This window comes from Vulpes lagopus, chromosome 2, assembly GCF_018345385.1.
Source record: "Vulpes lagopus strain Blue_001 chromosome 2, ASM1834538v1, whole genome shotgun sequence".
Lineage (NCBI taxonomy): Eukaryota > Metazoa > Chordata > Mammalia > Carnivora > Canidae > Vulpes > Vulpes lagopus.
This window is the reverse complement of record NC_054825.1, coordinates 73,593,108-73,612,863: the sequence shown is the minus strand read 5'-3', so window position 1 is coordinate 73,612,863 and position 19,756 is coordinate 73,593,108. Positions and strand designations below refer to the sequence as shown.

At 41.9% G+C, this 19,756-nt stretch overlaps 2 protein-coding genes across 6 annotated transcripts in view; one reads left to right on the top strand and one right to left on the bottom strand.

Moving 5' to 3' along the window:
- Positions 1 to 3,805, bottom strand: part of EXD1 (exonuclease 3'-5' domain containing 1) — a 38,716-nt gene extending 34,911 nt beyond the window's left edge. For 2 of the 5 annotated variants that reach the window (XM_041746727.1, XM_041746730.1), the window contains exon 1: positions 2,428 to 3,805. In XM_041746727.1, the coding sequence (XP_041602661.1) occupies positions 2,428 to 2,560 (133 nt within the window). In that variant the 5' untranslated portion in view covers positions 2,561 to 3,805. The remainder of the gene's footprint in view (positions 1 to 2,427) is intronic. The other 3 variants (XM_041746729.1, XM_041746728.1, XM_041746733.1) reach the window with 3 other exon arrangements.
- A 436-nt stretch (positions 3,806 to 4,241) lies between these two features.
- The window catches only part of CHP1 (calcineurin like EF-hand protein 1), a 46,272-nt gene continuing 30,757 nt past the window's right edge, over positions 4,242 to 19,756 (top strand). Inside the window, exons 1-2 of the mRNA XM_041743996.1 lie at positions 4,242 to 4,568; positions 13,797 to 13,869. Of these exons, the coding sequence (XP_041599930.1) occupies positions 4,502 to 4,568; positions 13,797 to 13,869 (140 nt within the window). The 5' untranslated portion in view covers positions 4,242 to 4,501. The remainder of the gene's footprint in view (positions 4,569 to 13,796; positions 13,870 to 19,756) is intronic.

Sequence of the window (19,756 nt, the reverse complement as noted above, 5' to 3'; positions counted from 1 at the left end):
CATTAGGGACACCTGCGTGGCTCAGTGGTTGAAGTATCTGCTTTCGGCTCAGGGCATGATCCTGGAGTCCCAGGATCTAGTTCCACATCGGGCTCCCTGCATGGAGCCTGCTTCTCCCTCTGCCTGTCTTTGCCTCCCTCTGTGCGTCTCTCATGAATGGATAAATATTTTTTAAAAATATTTCATTTAGACTGAATGCTTTGTTGAACAAGCATGTAGCATATCTTAATTGTTGCCAACTCAATGCCATTCTTTTAGGCTGGCAACGAGCGTACTCTCCCCACAGACAGTGGTGGCTTCCTGGACCTCCAGGGCATCTCTTGAAGAGGACGGTCTCATCTGGGAGAACACCTCCCTACCCCTTTTCCTCCCATATGTAACTTCTACCAGCCATCACATGATCTTGAGGTTTGAAGCCATGTAGACGGTGGAGCAGAAAGATGAAGAATCTTGGATCTCTGCCAACTCTGGGAAGACCTACCGAAACCCTGGGAGGGCTGCCTTCCTTTATATAAGAGAATAAACTCCTGCTTTGTTTAAGCTGTTTGACATAGGTTTCCAGCAGCTGAACATGGTTCCTAACAAACATAGCATTAAAAATTTCAGGCAAAAAGCTCAAAAACTTAGATGCCTCCCACTTAAAAATCCTTCAGATTGTGGGGCGTCTTGCTGGCTCGGTCAGCAGAGCAAGCAACTCGATCACACAGTCATGAGTTCAGGCTAGAGCCTATTAAAAAATAAAAATCTTTCAAACTGTTCCTCATGGCTTTCAGAAGCATCCAAATACTATATGTTAAGGCCTTCCGATCAGTCCCATACCTCCTTCTCCAGCCTTAAGTCTCACTATATCCCCATACAGAAATTTACTTACATTTTCTGAATGAACCAAGTTTTCATATTTCTACATATTTTGTACATGCTGCTACGTCTGTGAAAAACTATGGTTCTCAAGGTGTGGTTCTCCAGCTGAGCATCAGCAGCACCAGGAAACTTGTTAGAAATGTAAATTCTTGGGCCCCACCCCAGACCTTAAGAATCAGAAACTTGGGCAGCCCTGGTGGCACAGCGGTTTAGCGCCGCCTGCAACCAGGGCGTGATTCTGGAGACCCTGGTTCGAGTCCCACGTCAGGCTCTCTGCATGGAGCCTGCTTCTCCCCCTGCCTGTGTCTCTGCCTCTCTCTGTGTCTCTACGAATAAATAAAATCTTAAAAAAAAAAAAGAATCAGAAACTCCTGGAGGGTGGCCCAGTATTCTGTGATTTTTAACAAGTCCCCCAGGTGATTCTCATATACAGATAAAGTTTAAGAACCACTGGCTTAAAATACCTTCCCTCTTTTTCCCACCCAGTTAAATCTTACCCGTTTGGGATACATTCCCCACTAGCCTAACCGTACCACTCCCAGAACTAAATTAACTGAACCGTTGTTTCCATAGCATCTTGTGCATCTCTATATTAGAAAGGATATTACACTGCATTATACATCTCTACTTCCTCATCTGTTTCCTTACTAGACTAAGTTTTTTAAGGACAAGGACTATGTTACTCTTATCTATATCCCTGGTATCTATCACAGTGCCTGTGATACAAAACTACCAATAAATGATTACTGAATGAATTAATATTATAAAAATTTGGTATAGTCCCACACTGGTTCACAAAGGTCTATTTTAACTTATAACAGTAACACCAATCTCTCAAATGCCATTTATACATGTTTCAGTTGTGAACTTAAAACTTAATGCTAGGTAAACAACTACCCTAGCCAAGTCAATATTCTAGCTGAATAAAAATTGTATATTGGAGCTTAAAAATGAGTACATGTAGGAAGTAGGAGAGTGGTACACCCAGGGGCGCATGGAAACTCTGAGCCCTTACGGACTTTGCCCTATGCATCTCTTCTACTTGGCTGTTCCTGTGTAGCATCCCTTACCATGAACAGAACTGAAGCTGGTAGGTGTAACTATGAGGATAATACATGATTAGAGGTGGTAAAACCTACAAGACACCTGGTTCCTCCTGGCATCTATGAGCCACTGCACTATTCCTCAGCAGCCAATCTCTGGACTTCCTTTTGCATGACAAAAATTAATCCCTTAGTGTCTGTGAATTTGTCCGTTGAAGCCAAAATTCTCTCTAGTAGAGGTTATTTTTAACTTCAAGATGCATATGGTAAGAAAAGAAGTACCCAATGAAAAAGAATCCATACATTGAAAATTTCCACTGTCATGATAATAAAAGTATGTGAGGACAAGCCCACAGATGCAACCATTTTTTCTGTTAGGGAAAATAAACATTCTATTCTTCCTCCTACCTTTTCCCTGAAATAGGAATGCCTCCCTACCACTTGCTAATGAAGCCCCAGAGTCATCATCCAAATTTAACTATTAATTTCTTAAAAGGGAGAAGATAATAACAAGTAAAGAGACCTTTCTTCAGGACAACAATCTTGTTAGGGTCCACATGCTGGAGTACTCCCTCAAAGATGCCACAAACCAAAGTGAGTTTCACCCTTCTCCACAAAATCTGATTGAGGAAATGGTAGTCACTGCTGGGATCCATGCTATTTGATTCCAAAAGCAGTCTTCAAATAATCTTCTTTAAGTAACCAAACACTTGAAAATAAAAGAGGTCTATGATTTAAACAATATTTTTGGGAAATGAGGCTATTTTCCCTTTCCCCATGCCTGGAAGGGACAAGAAAAAGAAAAATATGAGAATAATTCAGTTTTGCTCATCTTTTTAGAACGATAAAGAGAAAAGGACCATCGCAAGCACCAATTCTGATTTATACATGGGAAACTGAAAGCCCCTAAGACTTCAGGCACCCTATGTTTGGGTTGTCTTTAAAATGGGGTAATACTACCTTTCATTTAGAACAAGCAGAACATTTCAGAGGTTCTTAAATGGTCATACGTATATCTTAACACGAACCCAAATAAATAAAGGAAGTAAGGACGGAAGGAAGGAAAGAAACTCTAAAATAATTTAAAAACTATCGTTGGCAAAATATCTGCCAATACATGCGGCCACAAGCTGCTCACCCAGAAATATCTGGGATCTAAGTTCTTCTGGCCTCTTCTACATTAACAACATTTCCAGAGTTTGACACTGTTACCAACCAAAGCATAGGTGACTTAGAATTATCCCAACGTATGCATGAGCAATCTGGCTGCCAATTGAGCGCATTTGAAGGGAGAGGACACTAGATAGACAAGAAGAGCAGGTCAGTCATGAAAACAACTCAGTGAGACTAGAACCTTGGCCTTAGGCTAAGTCGTCAAAACCTTAGGTAAAGCTTAAGAGTAGTTTAGGGACTAAATTACAGCGGTCAGAATTTGGTTCTTCCGTATCTCAAATCGGTTATGCACAAAGCAACCCACGAAGGGTGGGGGAGGGGGTGAAAAGGCACTAGAAGCCACAGGAAAACAACTTCTCCGGAGAGGGTTAAATTAGTTAACGAATGGCTTAAACATTTCCAAGAAAACAAAAATATGAAAATAAAATGCAAAATTCCTCATTTTTAGGGCAAAATAAGAAACTTCAAATACACGGCGGGCCATACGCTGGGAACCGAATCTCGTCCACCGTTATTTTTTTTTTCCCCCGAAGGAAGTTGGGAAATCTCGTCTCAATTTCAGCCAAACGGTGACTTCCTCGAGCTTCAGTCTTGAACTAAAAAAGGAGGTACTGCTGTTAAGGAGGAACTCTCGGGAGTTCGAAGCCGGCGTTGACGGTTACCAAATGACAGACACAGCTGGAAAAAACCAAGAAGTACACCGCAGCGGAGGCGCACACGCAGACGCCGACGCCAGCAGGGCGGAACCCGAGGTCCCGGCTGTTTCCGGACGAGCCAATCAGCGCGCGGCCAGGACGCCGGCTCCCGAGCGCCCCCAGCGGCCAGGAGGCGGGAGGACCTCCAGGAAAAAGGAGGAGGTGGAACTCCCAGCATGCAGTTCCCAAGAGACACACCCTAGAGTCGCCCCAAGAGGCGTTTGGTCTATTTTTATAGTTTCTCTCTGCAATCCCTGCCACCTATGGGTGGCGCTTCCAGGCTTAGAGTTCTGCGAGAAACGGGTTGGCTACTTTGTCTGCAAGCGGTTAGTTCATTGTAAAACTGTGGGTCGATGGCGGTGCCCTTTTAATTGCGGTCGCTAGAGCCAGAGTGGCATTGCCTTTTTAAGGCCGGTGACGTCACGCTTCCGGGGGCGTGGTCCGTCCTTAGGAATACCCGGCCCTGCGCTGGGCTGATTCATTCTGGGGCTGGTGCTGGGAGCGTCGACGTCGGCTCCTGGGCCGGGCGCAGCCTCACTCCTTATTGGCTGGTTCTCGGGGACCGCCCTCTCCCCCTCTTGCCACCCCTGGGTTCCCTCCCGGGTCCGCAGTAGAAATACTGCCCTCTCGCTTCTTGACCCCTGGGCCTTTCTCCCTCCCTCTTCCCTCCCTCCCGCTGCCGTCGTTGCTTCAGGAGCCCCTGCTCCCTCAGGAGCTCCCGCTTCGGTGATGGGTTCTCGGGCTTCCACGTTACTGCGGGACGAAGAGCTCGAGGAGATCAAGAAGGAGACTGGCTGTGAGTTCGGGGAGGGGGTGGGAAAGCGGCCGGGCGCTTCAGGCTGGCCTCAGAACCGAGGGTGGCTGTCGTTGAGGTCCGGAGCTGAGGTGCCTGGAGGTTACCGTGTACTGATCAGCCTCCAGCCCAGGAGCTTCGCGGCCGAAGGCTGGAGGACCTCTTCTTACGGCTATTCGGAGCGGGGGGCTGTCCTTCCCCTCAAAGGCAGGGGTCGCGATCACCCTTAGAGCACAGTCACCGCTCTTTTCTCTTCCCTGTTCATGAAAGCCCCCTAACTCCTTTCTTTTATCTTTCCTCGCACCAACCTCGAATTCAAGAGCTCTGGATGAATCCTATAGAAAACATAATATGTTCCTGTGACGTTTTTGGGCAAGCACTTAAAATCACTGTCAACTGTGGGAAATCACAAATAAATTCTTAATGCAACTGGAAAAATAAGTCTAGAAAGCAAGATCGTATAGTAAGGCTTTGGAAGACGTGACCTGGTGACAGGAGACTTTAAAGAATGAGGAGTCTGAGACTGTGAGATTTCTTTCATTCTGAACCTGTGGAGGAAAAAAAAAAGCAGATACTGTGACTACCAGATTTTTGTTTGTTTCTTTTACTTACACTGAGGATGCTTGCTGTCCTAATTTCAGATAATATTGATTTCTACTATGCTGGTGTACTTTATGCAGTCGCTATGGAAATTGGATGTGTTCCAAAATCTCAGTGCGAATTTGTACTAGGAACTGATTTTTTTATAGTCCAGTCTCTTCCTCATTAACCTGAACATAGGGGCAGCAGAGCTTTGGGAATTCAGAAGCTCTGTGTAACATCACCACACAATTTTGTATAATGCATACAGTATTTTCTCAGTAATCCATCATGACTCTTGTATTTTACTTGGGTTATGTAAGTGTCTGAGCTGTCGCTTCACAGTAACTTGTCTTTAATAATGAGATGACCGGTAAGTAACTCAGTGGCCCATATGCAGGTAATGTTGAAGGGTCCTGGGGGAACTACAGAATTACACAGGCAGCGGTGACCTGAGAGAAATTGAATGCTGTCCTGTGCTTTCTGACAAATTTAACTTTCCAGAATCTTCAATTTGGAAGGGATGTTATCTAGCCCCCAACCTTGTCGGATTGGCTTACTGCTTTCAGCATTCCCCCCCCCCCCCCCACACACACACACAGGGCAGGTAGCCTCTTCGTAAATATCTTTAAGGATTATGAGCACACCACCTACTGGTTTCAGATGAATGACGGAAAAGCAGTGAGCTGCTTATGATGTGTAATAGTTGTTTGGCCTCTTCACCTTATGGTCATTTGATGATTCACTGACTCCAAGAGATAGAAGTATAGTCCGTTTGAATTCAGCAAGCATTTTATTAAATTTTGTGGCCATGACCTCTGGCCACACTTGTAAATATAAGAATTGCTTTAGGTCTAAAGTGACACCAGAGTTGATACTTAAAATAAAAAGTCACAAAATGAGGAAGTGTAAGCCTTAGTGAAGATGGGGAAAACCTATTTTTGCGTCAAAATGAAGGGAGCACTAATCCCATTCGGGCTTATTTACATTTGACAAAAATAGACCCTGGACTCTATAGGACTGGAGTTATTTTACTGTGTGGCTCTTACTCCTGGAAGAACTGTTTTCCTAGTTGCCAATAAGTGAATCAAAGGAGAATCTGAGGGAGATTATCAGCCGCAACCAGTGCCAATGTACGTTGAGCCAGAAAGCCTAATAAAAAAAGTAGTTACTGAATTTTTGCATTGTCTATATTTAGTACTATGCTAGGTGCTCAAAGCAGATGGTGACAAGAGATGCCCACAAGAGTTAAGATTAGCATTACGATGTAAGGTAGCTGAAATTGTGTGCCACCCACCTTCAGAACTCAAGAAAGACTGAGTCTGTGGGCTGGTCTTGGAGAAGACAGAAGTTGGACCCTGCTACGTGCATGAATGAATTCGATTTAAATAAATTAATCTAGGACATTTTGGGTGGCTTCCAGGAGCATTCTCCTCTAGCCTGCTACACAGTCATTCCTCTGCCCTGGGAGTTGAGCCATCAGTTTATCCAGTTGGTGTCCATGAGCAGAGTTGATTTTTAAAACAGTAATTTTAACATGATCCCAAAGGCTTAGAAAACTAAAAACAAGATACCTGAGGGTGAGGTGGAGGAGTGGAATTTGTCCAGTTTTCATATGCTTCTTGTTTCGTTAAGAGTTCAGGGGACTATCAGAAACATTTCCAGTTAAAAACAAGTAATAAGACATTTCACTACTCCCTTTGCCAGTAAGAGAATGTGGCATAATTGAGCAAAACCGACTTTATATTCAATATGAAAGCTTTGCATTGGAATTGATTATTATATTTAAACATCTTTTCCAGGCAGTCTTAAGTTGATTAGAATTCATGCATGACTGGTTTAGCCGGTATTTGAAATGTAATCTCTTAAGTGTTTGGCAAACTCATTCTAGGTAAGAATTACCTGTAAGCCTCAGTTTCATCATCTATAAATGGGAATAATAATAGTACCTACTTTCCAGGATTCTTATGAGGATTAAATGAGAGAAATTATGTGAACTACTTAGAATAGTGCTTGATATTTAAGTACCAGGTAAGTGTCAGCTATTATTTTGAACCATAGATGATAATCATCTTATTGGGAAAATATTTGTATGTGCTAGTTATAAAACTGTCTAGGGCTAAATAAGTGGAGAGGTTACAGCATTTATGCTTTTCCTGTTTTCAGGGACCATTGGACTAGAAATAAGTCATTTCCCCAGCTCTAGAAATAAAACATTTAAAGGAATGGAAATCTTGATGTTGCTAACAGTTTAAAAAACATTATCTAGGGGGATCCCTGGGTGGCTCAGCGGTTTTGCGCCAGCTTTTGGCCCAGGGCGCAATTCTGGAGTCCCGGGATCGAGTCCCGCGTTGGGCTCCTGGCATGGAGCCTGCTTCTCCCTCTCCCTCTGCCGGTGTCTCTGCCTCTCTCTCTCTCTCTCTCTCTCTTTGTCTCTCATGAATAAATAAAAATAAATTTAAAAAAATAAAAAAAAAATCTGAAAGTTTTTTTAAAAAAGATTTTATTTATTTATTCACGAGAGACACAGAGAGAGAGAGAGAGGCAGAGACACAGGCAGAGGGAGAAGGGGCTGAAGGTGGTGCTAAACCCCTGAGCCACTCAGGCTGCCTTAAAACATTTTTAATTAAAAAAATTTTTTGAGAGATTGCCATTGTGTAGGGGGAGGGGCAGAGAGAGAAAATCTTTAGTAGTCTCCACACCCAGTTTGGAGCCCGATGCAGGGCTTAATCTCACAACCCTGAGATCCCCAGGGATCCTCAGCTCAGGTCCCCATTCATTTAATTTTAGTCTCTAGTTCTGGTATGTGTCATGTGGTATGGGGACAAAGTTGAACAGGTTTTGGAAGTAAGTTTTAGGGCGTGATCCCGGAGACCAGGGATCCAATCGAGTCCCACGTCAGGTGGACTGCATGGAGCCTGCTTCTCCCTCTGCCTGTGTCTACCTTTCTCTCTCTCTGTCTCTCATGAATAAATAAACAAAATCTTAAAAAAAAAAAAAAAGGAAGTAAGTTTTAGGGTCACCTGGGTGGCTCAGTGGTTGAGCATTTGCCTTAAGCTCAGGTCATGATCCTGGGGTCCTGGGATCAAGTCTTGCATCAGGCTCCCCACAGGGAACTTGCTTCTCCCTCTGCCTATGTTTCTGCGTCTCTCTCTGTGTCTCTCATGAATAAAAAATAAAATCTTATTTTAAAAAAAAGGAAGTAGGTTTTATAGGCTGGCGAGGTTTTGTTTGAGAAGGTAAAGTAATGATAGACCTAATGTGGATTTTTCTGTAGTTTCAACAAAAAGCATAAGTCTGGCAAAGGCAATTGCTTGAGAATAATTTACTGGACTAAAATGTACAAGGAAGTTCAGCTTCAGGCTACTACAGTCTCAAAATGCAAGACCCCTTCATGGCCCTTGCCTGTCAAGCCATGTTGCCCAAAGGTTCTGTCTTCTGGCTCCTGTTGAATGAAATGGAAATGCACATATAACTAATACCTTTAGTTTGGGGTTAAGTGATTTGTAAAGCTGTGTGTGTTTCCTGCCCACCTTACCGTGATGAAAAACTTCAAATATACAGAAAAGTTAAAGTAGTAAAATGAATATCCATATACATTCCACCTCAATTCAACAATTAACATTTTGATTTACCTACATAGTTAAGTATATATAGCTTTAACTGTGTATTTGCTTTATTTATTTACATACACACACACACACATATATGTGTATTTTTTGGTGAACCGTTTGAAAGGCAGATAACAACTCTTCACCTCTAAATATTTCTTTATGCGGGATGCCTGGGTGGCTTAGTGGTTGCGCAGCTGCCTTTGGCTCTGGTGTGGTCCCCTGGTCCTGAGGTCCTGGGATTGAGTCCTTCATCGGGCTCCCTGCATGGAGCCTGCTTCTCCCTCTGCGTATGTCTCTGCCTCTCTCTCTCTCTCTCTCTCTCTCTCTCTCTGTGTCTCTCATGAATAAATAAATAAATAAATAAATAAATAAATAAATAATAAAATATTTTTTAAAGGTATATATTTCTTCATGTATCCTGAGAATAGGAATTTTTTCTCTACATAACCTCAGTACTGTATCACACCTAAGAAAATTGGCAATAATTTAAAAATATTATCTACCATTTAGTCCATATTCAGATTTCCCCAATTATAAGAAAGTGATTTGTTGTTACATTGTTTTAATGTCTTTTTAAAATATTTTATTTATTCATGAGAGACACAGAGAGAGGAGGCAGAGACACAGGCAGAGGGAGAAGAGAAGCTGGCTCCACACAAGGAGCCCGATGCGGGACCTAATCCTGGACCCCAGGATCGCACCCTGAGCCAAAGGTAGATGCTCAACTGCTGAGCCACCCAGGCTTCCCTCTCTTACTCCTTTTTCATTTTATTTTTCTGTCACTCCTGCCTAGTGCTTGCTACTTCTCTAAAATGCCTTCTTCTTCTGAGCATGAGGTAGTGATAATAGATTTGTAGTCAAATTGGGAGGATCTTTCAAGTAATCTTTCAACAGTATAAAATAATTATGTGCCCATTAGGGGAGAAAAATATAGCTTGATTCAAGACATGACCATGTGCAAAGTCAAGAGACTTCCTTTGAGTTACTGAGAATTGGTGCAGGTTTAGGGCGCCTTCCTGTTAGCGTCGTGCCGTCTGGTGAGAATAGTTTACTGGAAACTTGTCCTGCCTTCTTTTGTGGCAGGTCCGATGCTTTTCTGCTCCTTGAAGTTGCTCTGAGCTCTATACCTTGGAGATTGCTTTTTATTCTCTGTCATGGTGAATTTAGCATGTAAATTAAAGTTTGCTTTCCTCCTCCTCCTCCTTCTCTTTCTCCTTTCTTCTTATTAAACATTAGTTCTGAAGTTTAGGACATAGATTGACATTTGACCATATTAAGTTTTAAAAGCGGACATTTGATTGTACATTTTTTTAAAAAGATTTTTATTTACTTATTTGAGAGAGAGAGGGCACAAGCAAAGGGGAGGAGCAAAGGGAGAAGCAGACTCCCTGCTGAGCAGGGACTCCCACCAGAGGCTCAGTCCCAGGACTCTGAGATCATGACCTGAGCCAAAGGCAGAGGCTTAACCTACTGAGACATCCAGGCACCCCTGCCCTGGTTGTACATTTCTCCACCGATTTCCATGTAACCCCCTTCCTTCTAGAAGATCACAGGTTTTATCATTCACAAAAAATTTGTGAAGCATTCCACATATTTTTTAAACTATTTATTTGATTGTTTGTTTGTTTATTTATTTCAGAAAGAGAGTGCACATGTGAGGAAAGAGGGGCAGAGGGAGAGAATCTTCAAGCAGGATACCCCTCCACCCCCCCAGCATGGAGTGCTTTGCAGGGTTCTGTCCCACAGCGCATGAGATCATGACCTGAGCTAAAAGCAACAGTTGGATACTTAACTGACAAAGCCACCCAGGCGCCCCAAGCATTCCATATTTTTAAGGAAACCAGCCATAAGCTAACCTTTTTTCTGAAATCTGGAATGTAATACCATACCAGCACTTAGTAAGGAAATTTTCAGAATCATACTTAAATAGGTTTCAATGTGTGGTTCTTTGAGATGATTTAGATTAGAAAGATCTGATGGTTCATTTGTTAGTTAAAGGGGTTGGACTAAATGACGACATTCCAGCCAGTTTTAAAATTGTTATCGATAGCTATACATACTTATATATACACATACTGAATCTCTAGAAGAAATTACAAAAAACTGGTAAGTGTTTGCTTCTGGCAAGGGAAACTGGGGGATTTGGTTGTTAAAGAGACTTCATTTTGTACACTTGTACTATTTGCATATTTACTACGTGTATGGATTATTTTCCCAAATTAAAAAAAAGGCACCAGCCTGATTCAATCCATAGAGCTTGTGACTCTTACAGGGCTGTGAGTTTGAGCTCCATGTTGGGTATAGAGATTACTTAAAAATAAAATCTTAAAAAAAAGCCCAAACAAATTAGTATAAAAAGAAATACAATAGAATGTTTTCCTTATTAGAAGGAATCTGAAAAATACAGTAGTCTAAGTACTAAAAACTGATCCAGGGGTAGTTGGGTGGCTCAGTTATTTGGACATCTACCTTTGACTCTGGTCGTGGTCCCAGCATCCTGGGATTGAGCTCTGCATGGGTCCCCTCACCCCCTCAGCAGGGAGCCTGCTTCTCCCCCATGTTCTCTCTTGATGTCAAATAAATAAATAAATAAATAAATAAATAAATAAATAAATAAATCTTAAAAAAAAATAAAAACTGATCCAGTGGACTAAATATTCTGCCATTATTAAGAAGTAATCCAAAGCAATATAGAAAAATAATGAGTGAATAAACTAAATGAAATAAATGAAAAACTATTCCAAGTATGGAAAGTATACAAGTGACTGATATTAATTAGATGGTACATAAAGAAATGAAAACAGTGGTATTGTGAACAAATTTTGTTTTTCAAAAAATCTTTTGGGAAAGTTAGTCATTCTTTAACTGACTTATTTTTGTTAAACTAAAGAGAACTTCAGTTCTAGAGCAGTCTTTGAGGCCAGAGGCCACAGCCAGGGTAAACAGGTCAGGTTCCTGAAGAAAATGTCTGTAGCTGCCAGTCAGGAGAAAGGTGGAGATTAGTTAGTGCAGCAGTAAAACTGTACCTCCAGGCTTAGAGTGTAAGGATGATGATGATAATGGCTAATCTGGAGTTCTTACATTGTACTAGACACTTTGCTAAGCCCTTTCCTCTCCTGGACTGATGTAGTTCTCTCTACAGCCCCTTTTGCTCAACCCTAAGTAGGCCGTGGTGCCATGAATGGGATCAATCTGTTACCTGACCCTTACCAGAGAGCTTGGCCGGGCAGTAGGTCCACTCAGTGCCTGGCACCTGCTGGCTCCTTGCTGGCTGGGATTGAGTCTTCTCTGCTGTGTTTGGAGAGCTAGTACCCAACAGCCCAGCTTGGAATGAAATCTGATGCTGAAGAATTCACTGCTGCGCCTAGTGTGCCCTCTCATCCTAGCTCTAGGCCATTCACTTCCTGCTTCTCCCGCTGTGCCCCGGTTTACTTTGTCCCATTGTTCCTAAAACTGCAAGTAGGTTTTGTTGAACTGGGGGAGGAGGGCTACTATCAGAATGCTTTTAGCCACCCCCTTAAGCCCCTAAAGGCACAGTGGAGGACAAAGTCCACACTTACCACACCCTTTTTGGCTCTTGTCTTTTCTTTTTTGATAATTCTCCTTTTTCTTCCCTCCTAGTTCCTTCCCATCAGCCAAGAAACTAAACTGTTCCACAGAAATTCTTTTTTTGTATTTTCAAATTCTTACTGTGTATCTGCGCTTCTTGCCTCATTTTAATGGCCAGTTTGTGCTTGAGTTAAAAAATGAGGAAAAAAAGCTTCCTTGTAGATATCATCTGATGATAACCTGATCTTTTTACAGATTGCCTAATTTGCTTTCTGGGAGCCCATTCCTTTACTGGGAGCTTAGTGGAGCTCATGTAATTACAGAAAAGAGGCTGATATGACCCTGTGATCTTTTACCTAAATGTCAGTTCCTAAGGAAGGAGAAAGCCACTGATGGTTGGTACAGGAGCAAACCAGATTTTAAAAATAGAATCTGCCTGAAGGGCATCTGGCTGGCTCAGTTGGTAGGGCTTGCAACTCAAGATCTCAGGGTTGTGAGTTCAAGCCCTCCACGAGTGTAGAGATTCTTTAAAAATAAAATCTTTGAAAAAATAAAATCTTTAAAAATAAAATAAAAATAGAATCTGCCCCAGTCTTTAAGTGTCGTCAACCAGCCTGATATTGCCAGCCTGAAACAGCAAACTATTTGGTATATTTTTAATCAAAGCATCCATTTTCAGAGCTTACAAGTCAAGTGAAAAGGCCAATAAATAAAAGGTGAAAGTTTCACAATTTCCTTTTAAACTAAATTCCGCTTTGTTAATCTTAGCCACTTGACATTTTAAGTGGCTAAATCCTAATGAAAAGCCTAGACTTCATTCCTGAATTTTGAGTGCTTTCAATTTATTTTCTAACTTCTTTCTTCTTTAGCTTTTTAATTTCTTTCTTTTTTTTTTTTTTTTAGATTTTATTTATTCATGAGAATACACAGAGAGGAGAGAGAGGCAGAGACACAGGCAGAGGGAGAAGCAGGCTCCATGCAGGGAGCCCAACGTGGGACTCAATCCCGGGTCTCCAGGATCACGCCCTGAGCCATAGGCGGCGCTAAACCGCTGAGCCACCAGGGCTGCCCCAGCTTTTATTTATTTATTTATTTATTTATTTATTTATTTATTTATTTATTTATTTATTTATTATAGGCACACAGTGAGAGAGAGAGAGAGGCAGAGACATAGGCAGAGGGAGAAGCAGGCTCCATGCACCGGGAGCCTGATGTGGGATTCAATCCCGGGTCTCCAGGATCGCGCCCTGGGCCAAAGGCAGGCACTAAACCGCTGCGCCACCCAGGGATCCCATGCCCCAGCTTTTTAATTTCTGTTTTGAAACTCTAGAAAGGAGTTAGACTTTAGATATCTCCCCATTTTATTCTCTCTGAAGTGTATGGTGGTGTGCTGGGACCAGAAAGGTAGTTGACTTCTGAAGGGCCATGCTTGAGTTCAGTTTGAGTGGAAGGTGACTTCTCCCAATGGGACTAATTTTGTGTTCTTTAGTTTCCCACAGTCAGATCACCCGCCTCTACAGCCGGTTCACCAGCCTGGACAAAGGAGAGAACGGGACTCTCAGGTAGGCAGTTCCCATCTTTTTTCTGGGCCAATGTCTGACCAGGTGCCTTTATCCCCAGGGTAGAGGTGATAGGCATCTAGAGCACAGAGAGCAGGAACCATTTCTCTTCCCTGTGTTTGAGCATCATGGATTCAGAAGGAAATTCAGTTAAGCAGAAGAATGACATTACATTTATCACTAAGTGTCTTCTGCCTTACTCTTTTTTTTTTTTTTTTTTTTATGATAGGCACACAGTGAGAGAGAGAGAGAGGCAGAGACACAGGCAGAGGGAGAAGCAGGCTCCATGCACCGGGAGCCCGATGTGGGACTCGATCCCGAGTCTCCAGGATCGCGCCCTGGGCCAAAGGCAGGCGCCAAACCGCTGCGCCACCCAGGGATCCCTTCTGCCTTACTCTTAACTCTCCTTGGTGGGACGCCCAGGTGGCTCAGGGGTTGAGCATCCGCCTTCGGCCCAGGGCGTAATCCTGGAGTCCCGGGATCGAATCCCATATCGGGCTCCCTGCATGGAGCCTGCTTCTCCCTCTGCCTGTGTCTCTAGGTCTCTGCCTCTCTTTCTGTGTCTCTCATGAATAAATAAATAAAATCTTAAAACATAACAAAACAAAACAAAAACTCTCCTTGGTTTGGGAGTGGTCATTGTTCTGGTCCTGGGAACATCCTTTTGAGAATTTCAGCTCTCTCTGCTTGAGTTTTCCCATGACCTTTCATCAAACATCTTAGCTTTCAGAAGATTGGCTCATACATAGCAATCCAAGGTGGTCTAGATTGTTTCACCCTCTCCTCTCATTTCCAAATCCAGCCCCATAATCCTAAGGTACACCACTCTGTATATATTAAGTTAGATAAGATATTGAGTGTTTTTGTCTAGAGCAGTGGTTCTCAACTGAGAGCTCTTTTGCCCCTAGGCAACAAAATACCTGGAGATGTTTTTGATTGTCATGACTGAGGTGTGATGTTGATGTCTGGTATGTAGAAGCCAGGAATGCAGCTAAAAGTCTTATAACAGACAGGACAGCCCCCTGTCCCCTGCCCACAACAAAGAATTATTCTTCTCTAAGTATCAAACATGCCAAAGTTAAGACACTCTGGTCTAGAGTTAATTACATGATTTAAGAGTAATGTGATATTGTTCCACTTCATATTTGACTTATTATAGTCCAATGAAATTTCTCCTTACCATTACCTCCCACCCAACTCTCAGTAGCAAGCTCAGCTTTGACTAATATAGAATGAAGCTATTAGCTTTTCTAATGGCTGGCAGGAAGCAAGAAGTAGTTTAGGAATTCTTTGGAAGACTTCTAGCACAGTTGTGGGATGTGGTATAAAGAGGGAAGGAATACAGTTGTTAAGTCTTTGTACATACTCCTCAGGCAGAATTGCTAGAGAATGCTGGTAAATCCATAGGGCCAAAAAAAAAAAAAAAAAATCCATAGGGCCGTGTTTGTACAGGGCAAAATTTGCTATCACTGGAAGCTGGGATGGACTCAAACTATGCTGTATAGTCATTAATGTCAACAACTATGAATGCCTACCATGTGCAAAGACCACACTGGGCGCTTTTTCTTCTTTTTTTATATTGAGGCAAATACACATAATATAAAATTTACCATTTTAAAGTATGCGATTGATTGGCATTAAGTGCATTCATATTGTTGTATAACCATTACTACTGTCTAGTTCCAGAACCTTTTCATCACTCCAGATGGAAACCTTGTACCCAATAAGCAGTCATTTCTAATTCAGGGGCAACCACTAGTCTACTTTTCTTCTCTCTCTGCACATTTCATATAAAATGGAATCATACAGGGCAGCCCTGGTGGCTCAGTGGTTTAGCACTGCCTTCAGCCCAGGGCGTGATCCTGGAGGCCCGGGATCGAGTCCCATGTCCGGCTCCCTGCATGGAGCCTGTTTCTCCCTCTGCCTGTGTCTCTGCCTCTCTCTCTCGCTCTGTATCTCTCATGAATAAATAAATAAAATCTTTAAAAAAAAATGGAATCATACAGTAAGTGGCCTTCTGTGACTGGCATCTCTCATTTAACATGGTGTTTTTAAAGATTCTTCGACAATATAGCATGTATCAGTATTTCATTCCTTTTTATGGCTGAATAATATTCCATTGTATGTCTGTACTGCATTTTGCTTATCTGTTGATAAGTTGACGGTCATTTGGGTTTTTTACACTTTTTGACTATTATAGTGTTTCTATGAACATTGTTGTATGGACATTTGTTTTTTTTTTTTTTTTTCAGATTATTTTATTTATTTATTCATGAGAGGCACAGAAAGAGAGGCAGAGACACACAGGCAGAGGGAGGAAAAGCAGGCTCCATGCAAGGAGCCTGATGTGGGACTCGATTGCTGGAATCTAGGATCACGCCCTGAGCCAAAGGCAGACGCTCAACCACTGAGCCACACAGGCGTCCTGTGTGGATATACGTTTTAATTCTCATTCAACTTATACTAAGGAGTAGTATTGTGGGCCATATGGTAATTTTATGCTGAATTTATTGAAGAACACCAAATTGTTTTCCTCAGAGGCTGTACTGTTTTACATTCCCACCTGCAATGAATGTATTGAGGGTTCAAACTTCTCCACATCTTCACCAACACTTACTGTCTTTTATTTTTTTATTATTTTTTTCTTACTGTCTTTTAATGCTAACTATCTTGGTAGGTGTGAATGGTAAATCATTGTGGTTTTGATTTGTGTTTCCCTGCTGGCTATTAATATTGAGCATCTTCTCATGCTTAACCATTTGTATGTCTTCTTTGGAGAAATGCCTATTCAAGTCCTTTCCCTATTTTTTATTTGGTTTGTTTTTTTTTTGTTGTTGAGTGCTAAGAGTTCTTCCTATATTCTAGATACTAGATCCTTATGAAATATGAGATTTGCAAATACTTTCTCCTATTATGTGGATTATCTTTTCACTCCCTTTGTAGTATTCTTTTTTTTTTTTTTTTTTTTTTTATTTATGATAGTTACACAGAGAGAGAGAGAGGCAGAGACATAGGCAGAGGGAGAAGCAGACTCCATGCACCGGGAGCCCAACGTGGGATTCGATCCCGGGTCTCCAGGATCGCGCCCTGGGCCAAAGGCAGGCGCTAAACCACTGCGCCACCCAGGGATCCCTGTAGTATTCTTTGAAGCACAAAAGTTTTAAATTTTGATGAAGTCTAATTTATCTCATTTCTCTTTTGGTCTGTGTGCTTTTTGATGTCATATCTAAGAAACCATTGCCAAATCCAAGGTCATGAAGATTATGCCTATATTTTCTTCTAAGAGTTGTATAGTTTTAGCTCTTCTATTTAGGTCCTTGACACGTTTAATAAAATATATAATAACATTATATAATACATATTACATATATATATTACATATATATGTTAAATATATGTATATATTCAAACATTTTTTTGCATGTGGATATCTACCGGTCCTAGTACCATTTGTTAAAGGGACTATGTAATTTTGCACTTGAAAAAATAAATCAGAAGTGCCTGGGTAGCTCAGGCTGTTAAGCATCTGACTCTTAATTTCAGGTCATGATCTCATGGTCATAGGATCAAGCCCCATGTTGGTCTCCAGCCTTAGTGGGAAGTCTGCTTGTGCCTTTCCCTCTGCTTCTCCCCCTACTCATGCACGCGCTCTCTCTCTCTCTCTCTTAAATAAATAAGTAAAATCCTAACCAAAAAAAGAAAAAGAAAAAAAAATGAACCAGACTAGAAATATTTTTTTAAGATTTTATTTTTAAGGAATCCATGCCCTAGTATGAGGCTCAAACTCATAACCCCAAGGTCAAGAGTTGCATGCTCTAAGGACTGAGAGAGCCAGGGGTCCCGAAGGTCTTTTTTTTTTTTTTTTAAGCTCTAATACTTGAGTAATTTACTAGAGTTTGGGATTACATCTCCCTCATAAATTCAGATTTGACCACTGAGTTAAGATATAGAATTCACATTCATTTTTTTTTTTTTTTTTTTTTTAAGATTTTATTTATTCATTTGAGAGAGATTGAGAGAGCAGGGGAGGGACAGAGAGAGAGGGAGAAGAATCTGAAACATACTCCGCACTGAACACAGAACCCGACTCAGGGCTCTATCCCACGACTCAAGACCATGACCTGAGCCAAAACCAAGAGTCAGATGCTTAACCAACTGAGTCTTCCAGACACCCCCATTTTGAGTCCTTCTCTTTGTGGAAACTGAAAGATATGTAAATGTGTGTGTCTGTTTTAATCACTTTCAATTATTTGCTAGAAAACAATGGAAAGACTCTTACAAAAGGAGCTCTTAGAATGAAAACTTTGCAGGTGTCCGCTAGTATTTACTTGTTCATTAAAATCTAGCTAAGGGGATCCCTGGGTGGCGCAGCGGTTTGGCGCCTGCCTTTTGGCCCAGGGCGTGATCCTGGAGACCCGGGATCGAATCCCACGTCGGGCTCCCGGTGCATGGAGCCTGTTTCTCCCTCTGCCTGTGTCTCTGCCCTCTCTCTCTCTCTCTCTCTCTCTCTGTATGACTATCATAAATAAATAAAAATTAAAAAAAAAATTTTTTTTTAAAAATAAAAAAATAAAATCTAGCTAAGATTTGCTCAATTCCTAAAATACCATTTCATACTCTATGGAAAGCCAGTGAGTGGGCTAATTCATTCATTTGATATGTATTTATTGACTGGATGTGCTAGGCACTGTTCTCAGTGCTTGTTTCTATGCATCCTTGGTTGGGGAAGAGGTGGTAGAAAGTGATGACATAATTTTTTATTTCATAGTTACCTTGATCTAACTAATTTTTTGTACTCAGCTTTACAAAGCACTAGGTCTTAAATTTGTGCTTTGATCTCCATGTGGTGTGGATTCAAATATGGGAGAAGCCGCAAGTCACCTTGAGTAGAAGAAGAAATTATCTCCTTATACTACCTAGTAAACAACTAACACATTATACGTAAATCATTTTTACATATCAGGGGTTTCACTCTGGCTTTGCTTCCTGACAATAGCCATCTCTGCCTCTGGCCATCTGTTAGATTGTCCTATCCCCTTCCTCAGCCACATCTCTTCTACTCCCTCCAGCCTTAGAGAATCCCTGTGGCACTCTAAAGTCTATGGTATGTGTGATATAGCTCTTTCTAGCCTTATCTGCCAAACCCAGCTCAAGTCCTTTCTTGACCTTTCTAGAACCTATCAGGGTGCTTAGCCAAATGCAAGTGACCAGTCTTTTGTTATCTGGAACAGGCCCAGGTTTTCTTCAGATGGCTTTTAGCAGAAATATTTTCCTTTCTACATTTTCTTCACTTTCCTGATGCTCCATGTCTGTGACCAGAAGCCAAATTCTAGAGAGCAAAAGGCTGTACCATATACTATTCGTAGCATACTTGTATTCCTTTTTAATGTTAGTCCCAGTGGGAACATAAAGCAGAAACTATGCAAGGCTTTGGTTAGACATGGAGCTTCTCCAAAATGCTTTCAGAAATTTCCCCCAAAGTGGGATGCCTGGGTGGCTCAGCGGTTGAGCATCTACCTTTGGCTCAGGGTATGATCCCAGAGTCCTGGGATTGAGTCCCACATCGGGCTTCCTGCATGGAGCCTGCTTCTCCCCTTGCCTGTGTCTCTGCCTCTCTCTCTCTCTCTGTGTGTGTCTCTCATGAATAAATAAATAAAATCTTAAAAAAAAAAAGTTTGTCCCAAAGTTTATTTTATAGAACACTAGTTTCTTGGTCTACCAATAGGTATTGTATAAAAAGAAGAAAAAAATTATCAGGCAGCCCAGGTGGCTCAGCAGTTTAGTACTGCCTTCTGCCCAGGGTGTGATCCTGGAGACCCAGGATTGAGTCTCACGTTGGGCTCCCTGCATGGAGCCTGCTTCTGCCTCTGCCTGTGTCTCTGCCTCTCGT